This window comes from Mycteria americana, chromosome 5 (assembly GCF_035582795.1).
Source record: "Mycteria americana isolate JAX WOST 10 ecotype Jacksonville Zoo and Gardens chromosome 5, USCA_MyAme_1.0, whole genome shotgun sequence".
Classification (NCBI taxonomy): domain Eukaryota; kingdom Metazoa; phylum Chordata; class Aves; order Ciconiiformes; family Ciconiidae; genus Mycteria; species Mycteria americana.
Genome location: NC_134369.1, coordinates 10377277 through 10395841, shown reverse-complemented (window position 1 = coordinate 10395841; position 18565 = coordinate 10377277). Strand labels below are relative to the sequence as shown.

Here is an 18565-nt window from a genome sequence, read left to right as displayed (position 1 = left end):
ATCAGTAATATAAAAGCTTTTTGTAACAGATTATGTATTCTTGGACTCTTCCAACATTTATCTTTGGTAGACACACATTGTCGTGGTTTAGCCCCAGCCGGCAACTGAGCACCACCCAGCCGCTCGCTCACTCCCCCCACAATAGGATGGGGGAGAGAATCAGAAGAGTAAAAGTGAGAACACTCCTGGGTTGAGATAAAGACAGTTTAATAGGGAAAGCAAAAGCCACGCACGCAAGCAAAGCAAAACAAGGAATTCATTCACTCCTTCCCATGGGCAGGCAGGTGTTCAGCCATCTCCAGGAAAGCAGGGCTCCATCACCCGTAACGGTGACTTGGGAAGACAAACGCCATCACTCCAAACGTCCCCCCGGTCCTTCTTCTTCCCCAGTTTCTATACCGAGCTTGACGTCATATGGTATGGAATAGCCCTTTGGTCAGCTGGGGCCAGCTGTCCCGGCTGTGTCCCTTCCCAGCTTCTTCTGCACCTGGCAGAGCACGGGAAGCTGAAAAGTCCTTGACCAGTGCAGCAACAACTAAAACATCTCTGTATTATCAACACTGTTTTCAGCACAAATCCAAAACATAGCCCCATACCAGCCACTATAAAGACAATTAACTCTATCTCAGCTGAAACCAGGACACACATCAACTGTAAATTGGCTCAAGATATACAGACGCATGTGCCAGTTTCAACTGCATCCCCTGTATTTCTGAATGCCAACTAACCATAGGAAGTATACAAGATAAAATCCTGTAGTGTACATGTCTGCCAAAGGAAGCCAAACTGATTTTACTTGGCTAATGAAAGTCTAAAATCCCCCCCCCAAAACTGCAGCTGAACATACTGAGCAACTTAAAACACCCAATGATTACAGTGTGATTGCAATAGCTAATGTAACAAATGTGCAAACCCCCAGCTGTTATACATAACATTTTCTTTACGTGACAGAATTTTTTTTGTACTCCCCAAATAAATGGATCAAGTACTCACTACTTAACAGTACTACAGAACATGCAAAAAAGATTTATCTTGTAAGATGATGAACTTTGGGAATTACAGATTTTATAAGTTGCAACTGACAGCATTTTTATGAAAAATCCTTCCATCTGTAGTTAATTATTCTAAATTCTTATCCCTTGAACTAAAATTTTGTTAGCAATATGAAAGGGACATAAAGCTTTAGACCAAAATAATCTCTCTTTATCTCTTTGGTCTAAATAAAGCCACAGAAGAGCTTAAATTAATGACAAAATATAGCAAAAGATGCACAATACAATGTTCTTAAGTACAGCTTTGCACTAAACCAGCAATGATCATTGTTTTCAGCAGGGGAAGAACTCAAATCTAGAAATGTGGTTTTAAACATAAATACATAAATTACAGTTTATGTTCAACCTCTACTCATTACACACCAAAGATGCTATAGTGCTGCACAGCCTCAAGACTGAATTTAACTGGAGCTGCTGTTACAACAGCAATCATTTTGGACTTACATTTCTAGATCTCTGAATTGTCAGGGTAATTAAACTCTCACAAATTAGTTTGGAAAGGAAATTTCCAGAAAGCTATCTGGGGGGACATGTGGCCGATCATTTGTACTTGGGTCACTAAATGTATGGATCACACAAAAACATAACAATTCTGCATGCTACCAGTACTGAACAACAGCGTTATTGTAACACAGGTTCCTGGTTTTTGAGGAATTAATGACCCATAAATCCATTACAGTAACACCTCTACTTAAGTGATCAGAGCTTTGTGTCTCCCAATGTAAATTGTTGCCTGTGGAAAGCTTAGGGATATTTCTTAGACAACTATAATTAGCAAATTTTTTCCCCTCTCCCCCCTATCTAGGAGGAATGTGCAAATCCCATTGAAATAAGAGTTATGACAAATGCAGTGATAAAGTTTTAGTGGCAAGTACAGTCATATGTACAAGGGCTAAACTTAGTCTACCGTTTTTCATCAGCAAAACTGGCATTTAAGATGAGAATTCAGGTGTAAGGCAGACCATATGCTATTTAGCCATCCTAATTTTTAAAATGTTAATGTTTTTGTCATTACTCTTTAGGTTATTTTCAATTATATATATTTTTGTTACTCACAATTCAAAATAACCATTTTCTTTAACGTTCACCGCACATTTGGACGAGACTTGCATGAACTGTGGGATGACTGTAGAGATAACTGACTTCTGATTCAATTGGTACGTTATTCTAACTTTTAGGATTACTTCACAAATCTGCTTGCAACGACTTCAGTAAATAAATATTATTTTTATATATACAGTGAATATAGTATATGAGTAAACATACTTTTTTTCATTAAATACAAAGGGGTGTAGTTGGCATCAGTCTATTTAACACAAGCATAACACAACGTTATGCTGTAGTTTCAGTGCATAAGTGCATACCGTAAACAACAGACATTTGGTATAATTCCCATATAAGTGAGAAGTAAAAGCAAAATGGAAATGGAAGCCCCAGAAAGCTCTTGCTTTCCCTACCTATACTGAATATGGGTGCAGAGGCCAAGAGGGCTAGAAGCCACCTTCCTCTTGCCTTTTTCTCATACAGTTAAAGTTGCTCTCCTCCCACAACATCCCAGAGCAGCCACAGGACAGCAGTGGCACGCATCTTGGCCAAAGGGACCACAGAAAACCTACTCATGTTTGTCTTCTCAAGTTAGGGGAAAGTACTACTACACTGAAGTTGCTTTGCACCACTGAAAAATGTGAAGTGATTTCAGTAGTGCACGGATCTGTCCTCTCATGTTTGAACCGTGCTTAATATGACTATGCTCCAACCTGATCAAAGCTCAAGATCAGTTCTATCGTAAGAATGATCTTTGTAGTCTTCCTTTTCTCTGGTTCCGAAGTGTAAATTAGAACTTAAACATCTATACATCTTTAGGTTACCTGTAAAAAGAACAAAAATCTATCTAGGAAAAAGTTATATGCAGTTACATTAAAGTAAAATCTTTACTTTAATTTACTTTTATTTAAATTAATTTACTTGTAATTACAGCTTCAAGCCGTTATTAAGCACACAGGTAGTCCCTTTTCTTTCAACATAATTTGCTCTTTTCTACACTTGGTTTCAAAGTTTAGAGTTACCTGTTTAAAACAGCTTTGCCAGGAAAAACCAATACTAAACTCTTTAAGTATGACAGGAAAATCTCTGAGAGCCTATTTGTTTACAGGGAATTAAACTAGCAGAGCATCTTAGAATACAGGCAACAGGAAATAATTATTTTTACCTTCTGCAAAATTGTTCCTGACTTTTCAAAAGAGAAAAAGAATACATAGTTTTACTCTAAAATACCTAACATCACTGTAGTTTTTTAAACTCTTTAAACAGTACTTTGGTTCTTGAAACCCAAAGGAACTTGGACTTCATACTTCTTCATTCCTTTGACATCATGTCAGTGAATACGATTCATACTTGTCCTCTATCTTGCAAAGAGTTTTGCACTAACATGACATACAGAATACTATCAATTTTGCATGGCAGCATTTTACATTCATTTTGCAGGAAGAAAATAAAATTAAAAATGTGGAAAGCAATGGCTCATAATAAGTAAAACAAAAATAAAAAACATATTGAAAGTTATTTCACCCACTCAAATCTTTTTCATGTCTTTACAACTCTTTAAATGCTTTTTGCATTTATCTAAATAAAGCTAGATGTATTTAGCATCTTGATGAAACTCTGCAACTTGTTATGTTCCTGGAAGTTGGGGGGTGGGAGGGTGGATGATAAATCAGTAAGTCATTTGAGTTACAAAAATTTAAAAATGCCCTCTTAAGAATCTACACTACTTTCTGAAGATAGGTTTTGGTTTTAAACTCAGTTCTGAATTAAAGGGAAGCTTGCGGGATGCTATTCAATTGCAAGTATTAGCTTCCTAGGGAGCAACCAGTCTGCCGGAATGATGCTCTCCACAGAAAACCTCGACTCCCACATTCCACTGGTGGGCTGGGAGGCCACGTTTATGCCAGTTAGGCCTTTTTGTTTCTTTGTGCTTTTCTCTTTCCTGAAGTTGAAAGTATACATTAAAAAATAAAGTACTGATTAATAAAGTTCTTAAATTCTACTGCAAGACCCTAACTGCACCTGCTCATACACTGTTCCTTCAATATCCATCACATTTCCATGCCCACATTTTTAGCTTCTTGATTGTCAACTATCTTTACCTCCATCAAATACTAAAATCTGACTTTCTGTCGCTGTACAATATTGATCTCTTACTTACCACCTGTAGCATACTTTATGCCTAATGGCCATCACTATACCCACAATATTCAGCATGTATTCTGGTTTAGCATCTATTAGCCAATTTTAAAGCACATAATTAAGAATATTGTAAGACCTTACTGGCTTATCCTCAAGATGTGCAATCCAACACAACAGAAAAGGATAGAAAACTTTACTTTTTGTTTCTATTCATTTTTCCACTATGACATTAATGAAAATTCATCATGATTAATGGCCTAGACTTTTTTATATCCCTCATCTTTTTAAGCATCTTTTTTATCCTCAGGTTCATAACAGCTTCCTCTGACCTTTTTAGATTTTTCATTCCAAGCTTTCAAGGGTTGCGTGCTTTTTAACTAAAGGAAGAAAACTTCAATCTGTAGAATGTGCTAAGGACATGAAGTTTTGTGTAAGGCGGTCTCAGTGTGCAACTCTTTTATACTTTTCTTTTATATAACTTAATTTTACTGATATTCAGCAAATGCCAGCAAACACATAACTATGCATTAAGCACTCTGTTGCTATACCTAGCAGTCACTGGAAGGTATGCAAGCAGCACAAGTCGCTGTAAAGTTGGCAAAACACTACAACAAAAGGCAGTGCAGCAATCTATCAGGTCTACAAAGAGCAATGGCAGCCTACCACTGCCATCGCTGGGAAGCTGGTTTTTTAAAAACAAAGATTGACTACAGAACAACAACAACAAAAATCCCCAAAAGACCCAGAATCACCTACACCCAAGAACTACAACAACTAGTGGCAAAAGCTTTAAGGTTGATTTCGGAAATGTCTGAAATGTAACTCTAAAGCAGTCAAATCAGCTACAATGGAAGTGTAATTCACAGTCATGTACCAGGCAGACTGAGAACAGGGCACTAGCTCCAGCCACCAAAACACTTTCCTCCTCTCTTCTGTGCCAAACCCTAAACTAGCCTAAATCAAAACCATGTAACTCTTCTTCTTGACATCCCTCCCCCCCAAGGTGTCATCTTTTAAAAAGTCCAAAGTCAAACGTACAAAAACATATACACCCTTTCTGGCAGGCTTGATTCATGCCACACCAAGCATTTAAGTTAAGAAGTTGCTAGGTAAATCTTTTAGAGAAATGGTCCACAAGGAAATGCAACTTTTTTTGGTCTTAATGCCTCTTTTAGTGGTCAGTCTCTCCATTAAGATTTTCTGCCTCCATGGGTTTTTTTGGTTTGTCCTGGTTTCGGCAGGGATAGAGTTAATTTTCTTCCTAGTAGCTAATACAGCGCCGTGTTTTGGATTTAGGATGAGAATAATGTTGATAGCACACTGATGGTTTAGTTGTTGCTAAGTAGTGCTTACACTGGTCAAGGCCTTTTCAGCTTCCCATGCTCTGCCAGGTGCACAAGAAGCTGGGAGGGGGCACAGCCAGGACAGTTGATCCAGACTGGCCCAAGGGCTATTCCATACCATATGGCGTCATGCTCAGTATAGAAACTGGGGGGGAGTTGGCCGGGGGGCAGCGATCGCTGCTGGGGGACGGGCTGGGCATCGGTCGGTGGGTGGTGAGCGGTTGCATCACTGGTTTTTTTGTTTTTCCCTGGGTTTTGCTTCCCCCTCTCTCTCTTGTTCTCTTCCTTTTCATTACAATTTTTATTATTATTTATTATTATTATTATTTTATTTCAATTCAATTATTACACTGCTCTTATCCCAGCCCACGGGTTTTCTTACTTGTGCTCTTCAGAATCTCTCCCCCATCCCACTGGGGGGGAGGCTGAGTGAGCGGCTGCGTGGTGCTTAGCTGCCAACTGGGGTTAAACCACGACATGTTTTTTGGGTTGGGTTTTTTTGGTGTTTTTTGTGGGGGTTTTTTTGTTGTTTTTTTTTTTTTTTTTTACACATTAGTATAATTCTTCTAGTCAAGCAACTTCCATTCCTCATCTACAATATTTGCTTTATCTGGTGTCATGGGGTGATATTACATGATCTTGAGTGATTGTTTTCAAATGCCCATATGACTAACACAGTTTTCACTTGAATATCTCCAAGAGGTCCATATGACTCTCCCTTTATGAATGTATTACATATGTGGTGTGCTCAGACTTAGCAGTTTACCCTCATTAAACCATCCTATGATATAGAAATATTATCAGCATTTTACAAATACGGAATGGAGAAATGGAACAGAAAAAGATCCAGTTTATCTAGGTGTCTAAATGCTTAAGGATGCCTATTGGGATTTTCAAGGGTGCTCTGACATATAACTCTTATTGAACTAATTGAAGATTTTTCACTAAATGCCTAATTTGCATTTTTAGTTTTCTGAAAACCTTTAAAATCTGACTCACCCATGTCACCCTTCAAATCCAGTGGACCAGCGCATTAAACCTGAAACTCATTAGCCCTTAAACTTACGCTCGAAGCGCTGTGCAGTACTTCCCGTAATAGGGCAAACTACGTGAAAAATTAAGATGCTGTGCATACCACAAGCATCCAGTCCCCTCCTGTCCCCCTCCCTCCTGCCCTCCCGCTCCGAGTCACACACCAAATACTCAGAGAGCGGGGAGCCGCACAGCTAACTGCATCAGATTCAAGCAAGAAACGAGTGGATCTCCAGGGATCTGGCTGCTCAGCGCTGGGACCGAGGCGCACCGTGAGGTTGAGCTTGTAGACAAACCCTGATACCAGGCTCAGCAACCCCTCAGCTCACTTCCAGTATTTTTCCAGCAGCTACTGCACCTGTACAGCTCCCCTACCACTCACGTAACAGGGCTGACACACATGAATGGCTCAAACCAAATGTGCTGTAAAATCATCTGTATCTACCATGTAGTTAGGTTTAGGCGAGTAGCCTCTTCACTGGAGAAAAACTTCTACAAGCATGGGGAAATGCTTTCATTCCTGTACAAAAGCTAATCATGTATGTTTTCTAGCTGCACTTTACTCAACTCTAACAAAGTTGTACACATTTTTAGATAGATAGCTCTTTTGTCCGGCCTAAGAGGAAGGTGTTCAGTTCAGCTAACACACGTCACCTTCATACAGGAAAAAAACAGGTTATAACAAGTATAGCTTCATCTTTTGCCTCATTCTGCCAAGAAGATGCTGTCTTTCAGCACAGGTTTGCTTCACACCCCTATGTTTAGACCACTAGTGGCTGGAAAGGGAACGGATCTGCTGTCAGGGCTTTTTAATGACATTTCACCATCGTTAAGTCAATGAAACTCACTATGTAAATCAAGCTGGATTTGGTCAATGTACTACCCTTTGATTGTGAATCGTATTCCTTCTTTTTGGAAACCATGTACACTGTCGTCTTACAGCCCATGCCATCACATCCAAGGACCAGCTAAACAAACCTCACGGGCAGCCAGTTCACTGGGACAATATATGTATTTTAATCAGAGAAATATAAGACAAGGTAAATTAATAAATTCCTGACATTGCTACCCTACAGAAGTGGTTTCCAAGTCAGGGCTTATGGATAATGTATTGCCTGCTAGACCCTCTGAGACTGGCTGCAGCTGCAAAAAATAAAAATGTTAAAATTGAGGCCAATAGGAAGATGCTGCCTGCAGCATAATTGCTCAGTGTTGTTGCACATTGGCTGGCGAAGGTTAGGGACCGCTGCTCTCTGTAATTGAGCAGGTTTGCAACAATACCGGGAGGCTGTTGTATAATAATGGCTTAAGCAAAACAGGTAGAAATAAACACATATTTATTTTTTTTAGCATTAGGTAGAGGTGATAATTTTTTACTGAGCACGCCATGTTTTAAAAATGCTCCCAAACAGATGCCAGGTACTCTTTTTGCCCGAGGCTGATGGAAAAAAGCAGGTAGCTTCTGAAAGAAATCTGAAAAGCTGTTATCCAAGTAGCTGAGGTTAAAGTCTCCATACGCATTTCGAGTAATTTAGTATTCAAAGTGAGCACTGATTTAAGTAGACATTTTTGGAATCATCACCTGATATAGAAATATGTGATTGATCTTGGTAAATGAAAATTACAGAAAATCACAGGTGTCTGTGACAAAAATTACTGCTTATATGAACAAAGCAATTAAATCTGCCTGTATGAACAAAACAATTAAATTTGCTTAATTTTAAAGAATCCTGATCAAACATTGCATGAACCACTTTAATTTGAATATTTTTAAGTGAGTGAAAAGCCAGAATGGATGCAAATAGCGCTGGATACAAGCAAACTGAATGTTGGAAAATTCCTTATTCATTTATTGTGATAGTGGATCTTTTCTTCCCCCCAAATTTTTTTCTTAGTTTTACTTGTTTCCTCCAGGCCTTTTAGCATATCCAAGCAACTCTGAGTGTTGCACTCTGACTGTTACTTCGGACTCACCAAATTACAGAAAAATATTTAAGAATAGAGTGTCATTAGACTGCCCTATGCTAACTGAACTAATTTATTTCAGAGAATATTAAAGAAACTAATACTGTGCGGTAGTGACCAGCTGATCTAACAGCAGGGCTTTCCAGTACTGCAAACGTTTATCAACTTCTCTTTTAACTCCCTAAATTTCTCCTCGTACTGAGCGAACTCAACTCGATGGTGTAAAAATAAATATAATAAACTCCTACTTCAAATTGCAATTTGCCTTTCCCTTATGTCCAGAGATGTACAGAACATCATCAATCTTGCAGCATTTTTGCGCAGCTGGAACTCAGCCTCCTTATTAAAAAGCTTCCTTAAGTTAAAGTTTTTAAGTCAGAGTGTTATGCCAAGACATGAAAAGGCAACCATCACCCAGACGCACACACACAAAACCACTCAGTGCACATCTTGTCAGACCTACACCCCCCACGTCTGCTACAGAAAGGCAAGAAATTGCCTTTTTAGCTTGTGAAATACAGAACCGGAAAGTTAGGTTAAATTGTGTTACGTTTAAACTGAGCTGTGACCCCCCCCCCCCGTCTTTCACAATTAAACCCAGAGCGATGGGGAGGGCCACAGGAGCAGGAGGAGAGCCCCCTCGGCGTGTGACACTGCAGCAAGCTAGGGAGGAGGCAGCGCCGGGCAGGGAGGCTCCGACCCGCTCCAGGGCCAGGCCGGGCCGAGGCAAGCGGCGGGGGGCACGCCGGCCAGCCGAGGGAGAAAGTTGCCCGCCACCCTGCCCGCACCCCGCGCTGCCGGCACTCGGCCGTTAGCACCCGGCTCCAGCGGGGAGAGCAGCCCAAGGAGGGGTTTGCCTCTCCGCCAACAGCTGGGCGCTGGACGCCTGAACGGAGCCCCGGCAGCACCGCCCGAAACCACCGGGCGCAGCGGCGGGCAGCAGAGCCCGGACGAGCGTCCTCCCCCGGCCAGACCGGAGCAACCGCGCCCCCCCCCCCCCCCCCCCCCGGCCCCGGGCCCCTGGGAGCCCCCCCCGCTTCTTCCCTCCCCGGCCGCTCGCACCCCGGGGCAGCCCCCGCCGTGCCGGCAGGCCTCGCCCCGCGGCACCCGGCCTCCGAGGGATGCGTGGGGATGTTCACCCTCCTCCCGTAGCCAGCGGACGGGGGAGGCCGCCGGCGCCCGCGCCCAGCCCGCGCCCCTCACGGCGGCGGCCGTACCTGAGTCGGTGAGGCGGGGCCGGGCTCTGTCCCGCAGGTAGTAGATGAAATCCCGGCAGTTCTCGTTCTCCACCGCCCCGACGGAGCACAGCTCGGCCAGCAGCTGCAGCGCTTTCTGGCAAATCTCGTCCTCCCTGTCGCCGGGCATCGCCCCCCAGCATCCTCGGGAGCGGAGCGGAGCCCTGCGGTCAGGCGCCGCGCCGCTGCCCGCCGCCCGCCTGCAGCCGCCCGCGCCGCCGGGCCGCCGCCCGCATCCTCCGCCAGCGGCGCCCGCCCCGCCGGGCCGAGCCGAGCCGGGCCGAGCCGGGCCGGGCCGGGCCGCCCGCCGCTCCCCCGCCCCGCTGCCGGCTTCGTCCCGCCGCCTCCTGCGCGCCGCGCCGCTGCCGGGGGCGGAGGAGGGGGGGTCCCACCAGTTGAATGCGGGGGCGGGGAGGGCCGGCGCCGCGACCGCCCAGCCGCGCTAGCGCAGCTCTCCCCCGCGGCGGGAGCGGGCGGGGGGCCCGGCCGTGCCTCCGCCCGAGCGGGCTGGCCGCCGCGCCCCTCTCCGCCCCCGAGGGCCGGGCTGCCCCCGGACCCCGGCCCGCGTCCCGCCCGGGGGGCCGCGCTCGGCGGCGGGGTCCGGTCGCGGCGCGGCACCCCCGAGCCGAGATCCTCGGCCGCGTCTGAAAGCAGGCGCGGAGGAAAACTTCAGAGGCGGCGCAGGGTCTGGTGAAGGACGGTCCTGAACGCAGGTCCTGATGGGCAGCTCCTCGTCCTCCTCCTCTCCATCGCTAGCCAGGCCCAGACCTCCTCTTTGCTGGTCCGCGTTTAATGTTAACAGTTTGTTAAATACCGTACGCTTTTTGTGTCTCACTGCCTACTCCTATTCAGAAATTGTTCCATTCGCTCAGCTAATTGTCTTGGAATTACTCTCTATAAATAACGCGCGCCCTCACAGTTGGGAACCTAGTGGAGGGGCAGACGTTAGAAATTTATTCTGGACAGAACGGCGTTCTTCAGCGGGTTCATATTTTGGCCTGGGTGATGGGTTAGAAAGAGTTAAAGCACCGATGAGAAATCTCAGGCACCTGAGAACCGGCCGTAAGCTTGTGGGGAAGGCAGGAGAGCCTTCGCTGGAGGAGGTGGAGGCTGAGAAGCCGTCTGCCATTAAGCATGTTTATCCTGACAAGTAGGAGATTTCTAAGGTGCTGCTTCGCTTTCTGGATTTGTGGGCAGGGAGGCTGGTGGGTGTCATGAGGGGAAAAGCTGAGAACTGGCTGCTCCATTTAACTTAATTTTTTTCTCTCTCTCTTTTATAATAGTTTAAGCAAATATCAGAGGCCATGATGAGCTTGGAAAGTTCAGACTGGCGTGGATGTTCAGCCTACTGTTTAAAGACTGGTGAAAACGGTTCTAGAAATAGTGTAGACAGCAACATCTTCTAGTAGAAGCTTTTTTCTTTTTTAAGGAAAAAAGCATATTGTTGAAATAAGTTGAAATGTATTCTGCGAACGGAGTGGATGTCAACAAAAGTTGTTCACTAGTGTAGCTTGATCTCTCCTAGTGCTGTGGCAGCATTGCTTGTGTCTCAAAGGCATGACTTTTTTCCCCTCACTTTTAATAGGAAAATTATGTCTGTAAAACATGATTGTATAAACCAGGTATAATTCCATTAGGAAACAGGCAACTCTTTCACACTGACTTGTTCTTATTAGGAATTAATAATAGTCAATAAAATGGTATGTAGCTGCTATAGTCATTGAGGTCATAGTTTTGAAGCCCAGAGATTTTTATGACAAATGTTTTCACATGTAAGCATGGGGAAACTTCCTACTAGTCTCAATAAATGCTGCACAAGTATTTATCTTGGTGCTGGAAATACCAGCGTGATTGGCTTGTTTCTCCAAGCATGCAGGGAGGGAAGAGAGACAATTCTGAAGAGGTACTGTCAATCACAGTTCTCTCTCTGAAACTAAGGACCAGGCTTTAGCAGTACTGCTGCTTTTCCTACTTCAGTGAAGGAGTAAAATTTAAAGAACTTGGTAGAACCAGAGATACCAGGATCCCTTTTTGGCAAAAACAGCTGCAAGAGGGCTAGTGAATTATTCATACATACGTAAGCTCTCTAGGGGTAGAAACTTTTTCATCTATAACACAAAATCAAGTCCTGGCCAATGCTGGAACTATGTAATAAAGAGGAGGAAAGAGAGAGGAGCCATCAGAGATCATTGACAGAGACATCAGCGAAGTACACTCCAAGTAGTCCAGTGATCGTGTGTGACCAGATTTTGGATTACTGTCCAATTTGTGCATTGTGACTCATTTAGGCAGATTATTTCGCTATATTTTGGTAATTTGGCCCTGACCTAGATGGCTGTGCTGTTGTATAGTTTGCACGCTGCCCAGCATGGTCAAATATATCAACTGCAAAGTGATATTAATGCATTTACTAGAGTGTGGTTTTTATCCTGTGGGACCACAAGCCCATCGCTAGCCTGGCATTCTGACTTCCTGCAGAGTGAACTCTGGACAGCCTGGCGATGAGGTGGTAATTTCTTTGTCTTTCTCCTGTAACTAAAATATCTTGCTTTATTTTTTAAATAGCAACAATTTGGAGGTGCTGAGATGTTTGTAATGCAGATGGTGAGGGTTGGAAATTTTTCATTCTGGTGGAGGAAAGACCATGAAATTGTTTGGACATTACTGCTAGTAAACAAAGGCATCTATTCGCAAAAGCTCTGAGCAAGTACTAAGTGCACTGCGTAAGCAAATGCCCATGTCTCTTTCTGGAGATAACAGAATTAAACGTAATCTGCTGTGTCTGAAAGCAAATGCAACTTTTCCTTCCTGTGGTTGTTTGTGAAAACTGGATTATATCTGCCATTTTGTTGTCATGGATTGCATGTTTCTGTTCCTGCAGGCACTGCTAGTTTCTGATGAGTTTACTCTTGTGTCAGCTGCAGATTTTGCCCGTTCAGGGGATCGTATTCTGTTTGAGATCCCTAGTGAATGCTGTACTAATTAACCTTGGTCCTAGAAGGGCATTGCATGATGCAGTGGGACACTCCTGTTAACCTTATCTTGAGAGTTACAACTTGTACTGACCATAAGTCTATTTTCTTCTGTTTAGCTCAGAGCTGCCCTCACACAGTATAGTGTACTCAGAAAAAAAATCCCCAAGCCTGCTGCACATGGAGTCAGAATAAGTTTAACTGTTTGACCTACAACAGTTCTGTCATCATCAATTGACACATTCTTCTTCCTTTTCTTGAAATAAAGCTTTTCCCCAGTGTTCTGGCAGTAACACAAGGGTTGCTTGGCAATGAAATCATCTTCAAAGCTAAGGCGTTCATGAAACGAATGCCTTTCTGGAAGAAAGTAAGGTAACTTGCATCAGAATTTTTATTATGGCTATGCTGCAACCAGAACTTTAGACAAGTATTTGTATCAAGTATTTATAATTGTTTGAATGACATTTGGCCTCAAATAGGTGGATATAGCTCATCATGTTAATGCTTTTTTAACAAAAGGGAAGAAAGAGGCCTTGTGTATTTCAGGAAATCGAGGAAACATGTAGAGCAGTAAACTTACTAAATGCAACATGACAAACAAGGTTTTGTTGTTTTTTTTTCAAAAGTCAAAGTGGGTGAGCCCTGCGATTAAAGAGTAGGAAGGAAAGGCAGAGATCAAGGGGGACATTGCTGTGGTTAAAGGATGCCGTGGTGCTAAAGGCAGTCACCTGAAGTCCAGGCTGGAGAAGGGAAATGCCACTGTAGGATCAAAGATTGATACATCTATCAAATCTTTCTGGTTTTGGCTGTGCCAGACTTTCTGCCTCACTGTCCCTCATATATGTAGGTACTCTTTACCTTCTGTTCTTAATGCATATATCTTTTTATGCTACTGAAAACTAGAAAATGCTTAGGTGAACATATAAGAAATAGGAACATGGATAACTACTACTGTGGTTTTGTGAGATGGTGCTTTTCTGGGCAGGTTCATTCTTGAGATGCATTAGTTATTCTTCACAGAAGGTTTTAGGAATGCTTTTAAGGGGAAGGTCGTCAGAAAATAGATATGCCCCCATTTGAGCTTTATATTCATCGTTGACCGCTAGACGTCATATGGAAACAGGTTAGTGTTAACTAAAGGAAAGGTGATATCATCGTTTGGAGAATGTCCTGTAAAACTTCGATAGCTGTTCTTGGGTGCAGCTAATAATATGGAGACATTTAAAGATTTTGAGATCAGTATTAAATACTGTGATGAAGGAACATGAGAAGGGATGGTGGTATATTTTCATTATGGTATTTATAGAATCTTAAGGGGTTTTATGTGGAATCACATGTCATTTATTTACACCTGTTCAGATTTTTAAAACATAATGCATAAAACCAGTGTTAAACACCGGATAGGACAAAGCTTTCTTTTTTCCTCTGCAGCAGGCCTGTAAGCTGTTTGTGAGTCAGAATTACTAAAATGTTATTACGGAGTTTTCTGAATGATGGTAGGTAGGTTGCTTTCTCACAGCAGGGTCCTGAAGGAAGACCAAACTGTCTATCCTGTATTGAGCTGAAAAAAAGTATGTCAAAATCTCTTAGATATTATCAAGTGTCACTAGAAGCCGTGCTGTATTAGAGGATTAGGAATATACATCTGACAGCCAATGTCCTGGTTCAAGTGGGGCTCAGCTATTTTACGAAGTGAGTTGAAGGGGTGTAGATAATGAATGAATTGTTTGAAGGAAGGTTATAAGAAAAAGCAAGACAGCTACTTTAAGTCTACTGTAGCTCGTCAGTGGGATTTTTTTGTTTGGTTGGTTTTTTTCCCGTATTGCCATTGGAGAAAGCTTTACTGGCTAGGGAAGAGGAAGAGATGCAAGCTCAGAGTAGGAGATACTGCCCAGAAGACTGTAAACAGTGTAACATGAATATAAGCTATTTCAGATGATGGATCACTTTCATGACCTCTTTAGAACAGATAACCATTTTTTTCTTGATCTTCATACCCCTCACGTTGTTAATAGAGAAGATTCTGGGTGCTGTAGCTTGTCATCTGCTATTTTCATCTATCTTAAGAAAGCTTCCTCAAAACTGGAGAAAGAGGGAGGAAAACACATCTTCTCTTTTGATTTGATTTTAATTGGAATTTGACAATCTCTTCCTTGACAGCTTTTGCAAACACTACTGGGAAAAAACAAAGTTTACTGAATAATTCAGTCTTGAGAGTGAATTGAGCTTGAGGAGAATTGTTGAATTCCCAAGTCTGTGGTCTGTGGTTTTTGTTATTGACTGCTCACATGGATTTAAAGTCCTGTCTCCGCCGTCAGTGGTTTTTATCTCCCTTTTGGATGCTGCAATTTTGTCTAGCTTTCCATCCCTCAATGCCAGCTCTCTCTGATCTTGTGAATAAACATATGAAGAACCGTGGAAGGCCCTTCCTGCTACCGAGGGGAGCGATAGCTATCATGCTACACTGAGCTCCTCCTTTCTAGCTGCAGTTCTGCATATATCTATGCAACTATAAATCAGAATTTGACCCTGGACCTGAGTGTTGAAGAGAGTCCAATCAAAGCTGATGGAGTCAACATGCTGAGTATGAAGCCATCTTTTCTGACTTCTAAGGTCTGGCGTTTTTTTTTCTTGTTCTGTGGGGTGTTATTTATGACACTTTTCCTTAACGTTTGCCTGTTAGTTGATGCTGCTTTTATTACTGAAGTTTTAGTCTTACAAATACACATGAAGGCATGGTGCGAAAGAAGGAAATTGATATCCCAGACATAAATGAACACTTTCATTTTACTTTGCAAGTAAAGGATGGTCCAATAACCAAATCATCACCTGTGATGTCTTTCTTTTACTGCTAAAGTGTGTTCCCTAAACTGCACTATAACTGCAGCTAGGTTGGAGGCACAACACCATCTTGCTCTCTAATAGCTGGAGTTATTCTCAGATAAAGAGCAGCAGTGTTGACCTTTACATTGCTTGGTGGACTATTGTTTAGAAAAAGGAAATATGCTGAAAAGAGTGTTCCTACCTTAACCTGGACAACCATCGCCCTGGTTTTTCTGAGGCACTGTTCCTAGTATCCTCTCCTCGTGTGCTGAAGCATCCAAGTCCTTCAGGAAGATGAAAACTTGATATCAGAAAAGAATCCCCTGAAAATAGAGTGTTTTACTCGTTCCAGATATACATGTGAAGTCTGTTATTTATATTAACGTGCTAATGGGAGCCAGCCAATAACAAAATAGGAGTTGGTCCTGTACTTTATGCATCTACAGTCAACAAGTAACAAAAAAAAGCTTTGTATCACTTGAGTGTTTGTAAATGCATAAAAAATAGAGCCCATTTTGTGCAAGGTGGAATGATGATGTGATAAATGTCACTGAAAGTAGGTTGTCCAGAAAAAAAAAAATGATAGGTATCTAGCTAATATTCAGGACTGTATATAAAGCCTGAACCAGGCTTAGCAAACTTTAAAGCCACTGAATAAAGTAAATGTTATTATCTCTAAAGCATTTTTTTTTCTAGAAGCAGAATCATCTGGGACAAAAATGAGTCTTAAAATTGGTATCATACTGTCTAGTAGGACTTTTATATAATTAACTCTTATTGATGGTCTCACTCAGTGGTACAGTTCATATGAGTAAATATATAAGAGCTCAATCATAATGTGGACTGCAGGAAAGCTCTGCTAATGTATTTCCACTCAGCTGCTTACATGTTACTATTTCCTAACCAAAAGAAGGAATAAAAATGTTTTGTGGTTTTATGGCTTATTGCCTGATGAATTTGTAAGAGAATATTAAGAAAGTAGCTTTCAGTGAGGAGGATGTAGTCCCTTATCTTTGAACCTTAAAAGGTTACAGAGCCTTCAACTAAACAAGAAAAAAAAAAAAACATCCAAAAGAAAACCATTTTTGATTTCTGGTAATTTAATGCTTTGTAAATTATAGCTGTCACTAGTGTTTCTGTAGTCATGGCCTTCTTTGAAAGGTAGTTAAATTTAGAAAACATTTTAAATTAAGTGATAGATCAGATGGGATCTACTTGCAAGTAAAATAAATCCACAAGTCCCCTTGTGGATTGATGAAAAGTTTTATTCCTTTTAGATCTACCTTTAGTTCTGGTTATGTGCTCTATAACATATAATCAGATAAGCTAGAGTCCGTTCAGAAGGCAGTAGTGGTTAAAAATAGCCGATTAATTGCATCAAGAATATGCTTTCTGCTAGGTATGCTTGAAGTGGGAAGTGTAGAAACAGTAACTGAAATAATGGAATAAATGAATTAATATTAGTGTGTTTTTGAGAATTCACTTGGACAGAAAGTTCAACTTTTGTATTACAAGAATCTGAAAAGTCCAGGTGGCCTCATTTGGCACGTTCTGTTTCAGCTCCATGGTCTCTAGCTGCTATGGTCGTGAGCAGCTGTGGACTGATGTCATTTCTGGTAAATAAAGTACATGGATAGAGAGGGCGAGTGTTGATCCATTCCTCTTCACCTCTGTTGAAGAGCAGCATTTTCTTGCTCAAAGTTGTTCCTGTCACTTTATTTTAAACAGGAAAACTTCGTGATGATTTATTTTCAGTCTCATTGGAGTTCTTAAATTTTTTTAACATGCATTTGCTGCTTTCTTTCTATATTTTTTGGACATACCTGAAAGAGGAAGATCTGGAAGAAGAAGGGAGGAAGTTATGAATTTGGGTTCTGGCAGTAAATACCTGTATAACACTTGTACCTATTATTTTGATATGCTAACTACATTTTGGAGAAAATGTGAACATAGTTAGTAATGTTGTTACAAGTACGGTGTCCCAACCGGCATGCTGGACCTTTGGGATCAGGCCCTTATTGTGGAGGTAAGGGATAATTGCCTGGTTTCTTGAAAAGGTTACTCAATATTCTTCTTCCGTAATAAAAGAGCAATATAAAGCAGAACAGTGACATGGCTTTTGGCCACAATATAGATAGTATTTAATGCAAGCAAACGTCTTATCTTCTTGAGAACCACTCTTAACTGTTCTCAGGGTAATGGTGTTGGCCACAGCTCTGACAACGCTGAGGACAGAGATTGGCGTGTCTGTGTGTTTCAGAAAGGGAGGTGTTCTGCACTGGGGCGAGGAGGGAGCGGGATGGTGCAGGGCTCTTTCTGAGTAAAAAATGCCCAATAACAAATGGCTTGATAAGATAACCGCTTTAATAAGGCAGAATAAAAGAGGGCTACAGATGGTCTGACATCCCTTCGTGCTGCCGTGGGCGGAGCCTAGATGGGTTTTCGTATGGTGCGCCGCACAGAGCAGAGCAGCTCCTGTGCGCGGAGAGGAGCTCTCCCTCTTGGTCATGCGAGCTACTATAGAATTTCCGTACAAGAAAACAACTCTTCCTAACGGGCACTCGCATGAGAACCTGTTGCTGGGCTGCCGGACCCAGGCAGGGCCAGGCGAGCGGCGGTCACCGGCGCCGAGCGAGAGGTGCCCGTGGCTCCTGTGCTGCGGTGAGCTGGCCCAGCCTGTGCCGCGGCCGAGGACGGGGCGTCGCTCAGCCTGCCCTGCACGCCGCACGTGCAGCCTCCTGCTGCGCGGCGCCGGCCCGGGCGTGCTCCTGGCAACTGTTGGGGGGACCGCTGGCTCCGAAACGCGCACCCGTCTCTCGGTCAGGATGGGGAACGTACTGCTGCTCTCCCTGTGTGTACAACCTAAGCGTGTGCGTTATTAAATTGTGAGCATCTCTAGCAGGGGACGGTATTTTGTTAAACTTTTCCTTTCTCCTAGGTATTCAATGAACATTTTC

General features: G+C 42.7%; 1 protein-coding gene across 7 annotated transcripts in view; it reads right to left on the bottom strand.

The window, feature by feature from the left end:
- SYT9 (synaptotagmin 9) overlaps positions 1-10263 on the bottom strand; it is a 77379-nt gene extending 67116 nt beyond the window's left edge. For 4 of the 7 annotated variants that reach the window (XR_012775843.1, XR_012775842.1, XM_075502080.1 and 1 more), the window contains exon 1: positions 9796-10263. Coding sequence is in view for 5 of the 7 variants with exons in the window: in XM_075502080.1 (XP_075358195.1) it covers positions 9796-9943 (148 nt within the window). In the remaining 2 variants the exon portion in view is untranslated. The remainder of the gene's footprint in view (positions 1-9795) is intronic. The other 3 variants (XM_075502084.1, XM_075502081.1, XM_075502082.1) reach the window with 2 other exon arrangements.
- Positions 10264-18565: the final 8302 nt, after the last annotated feature.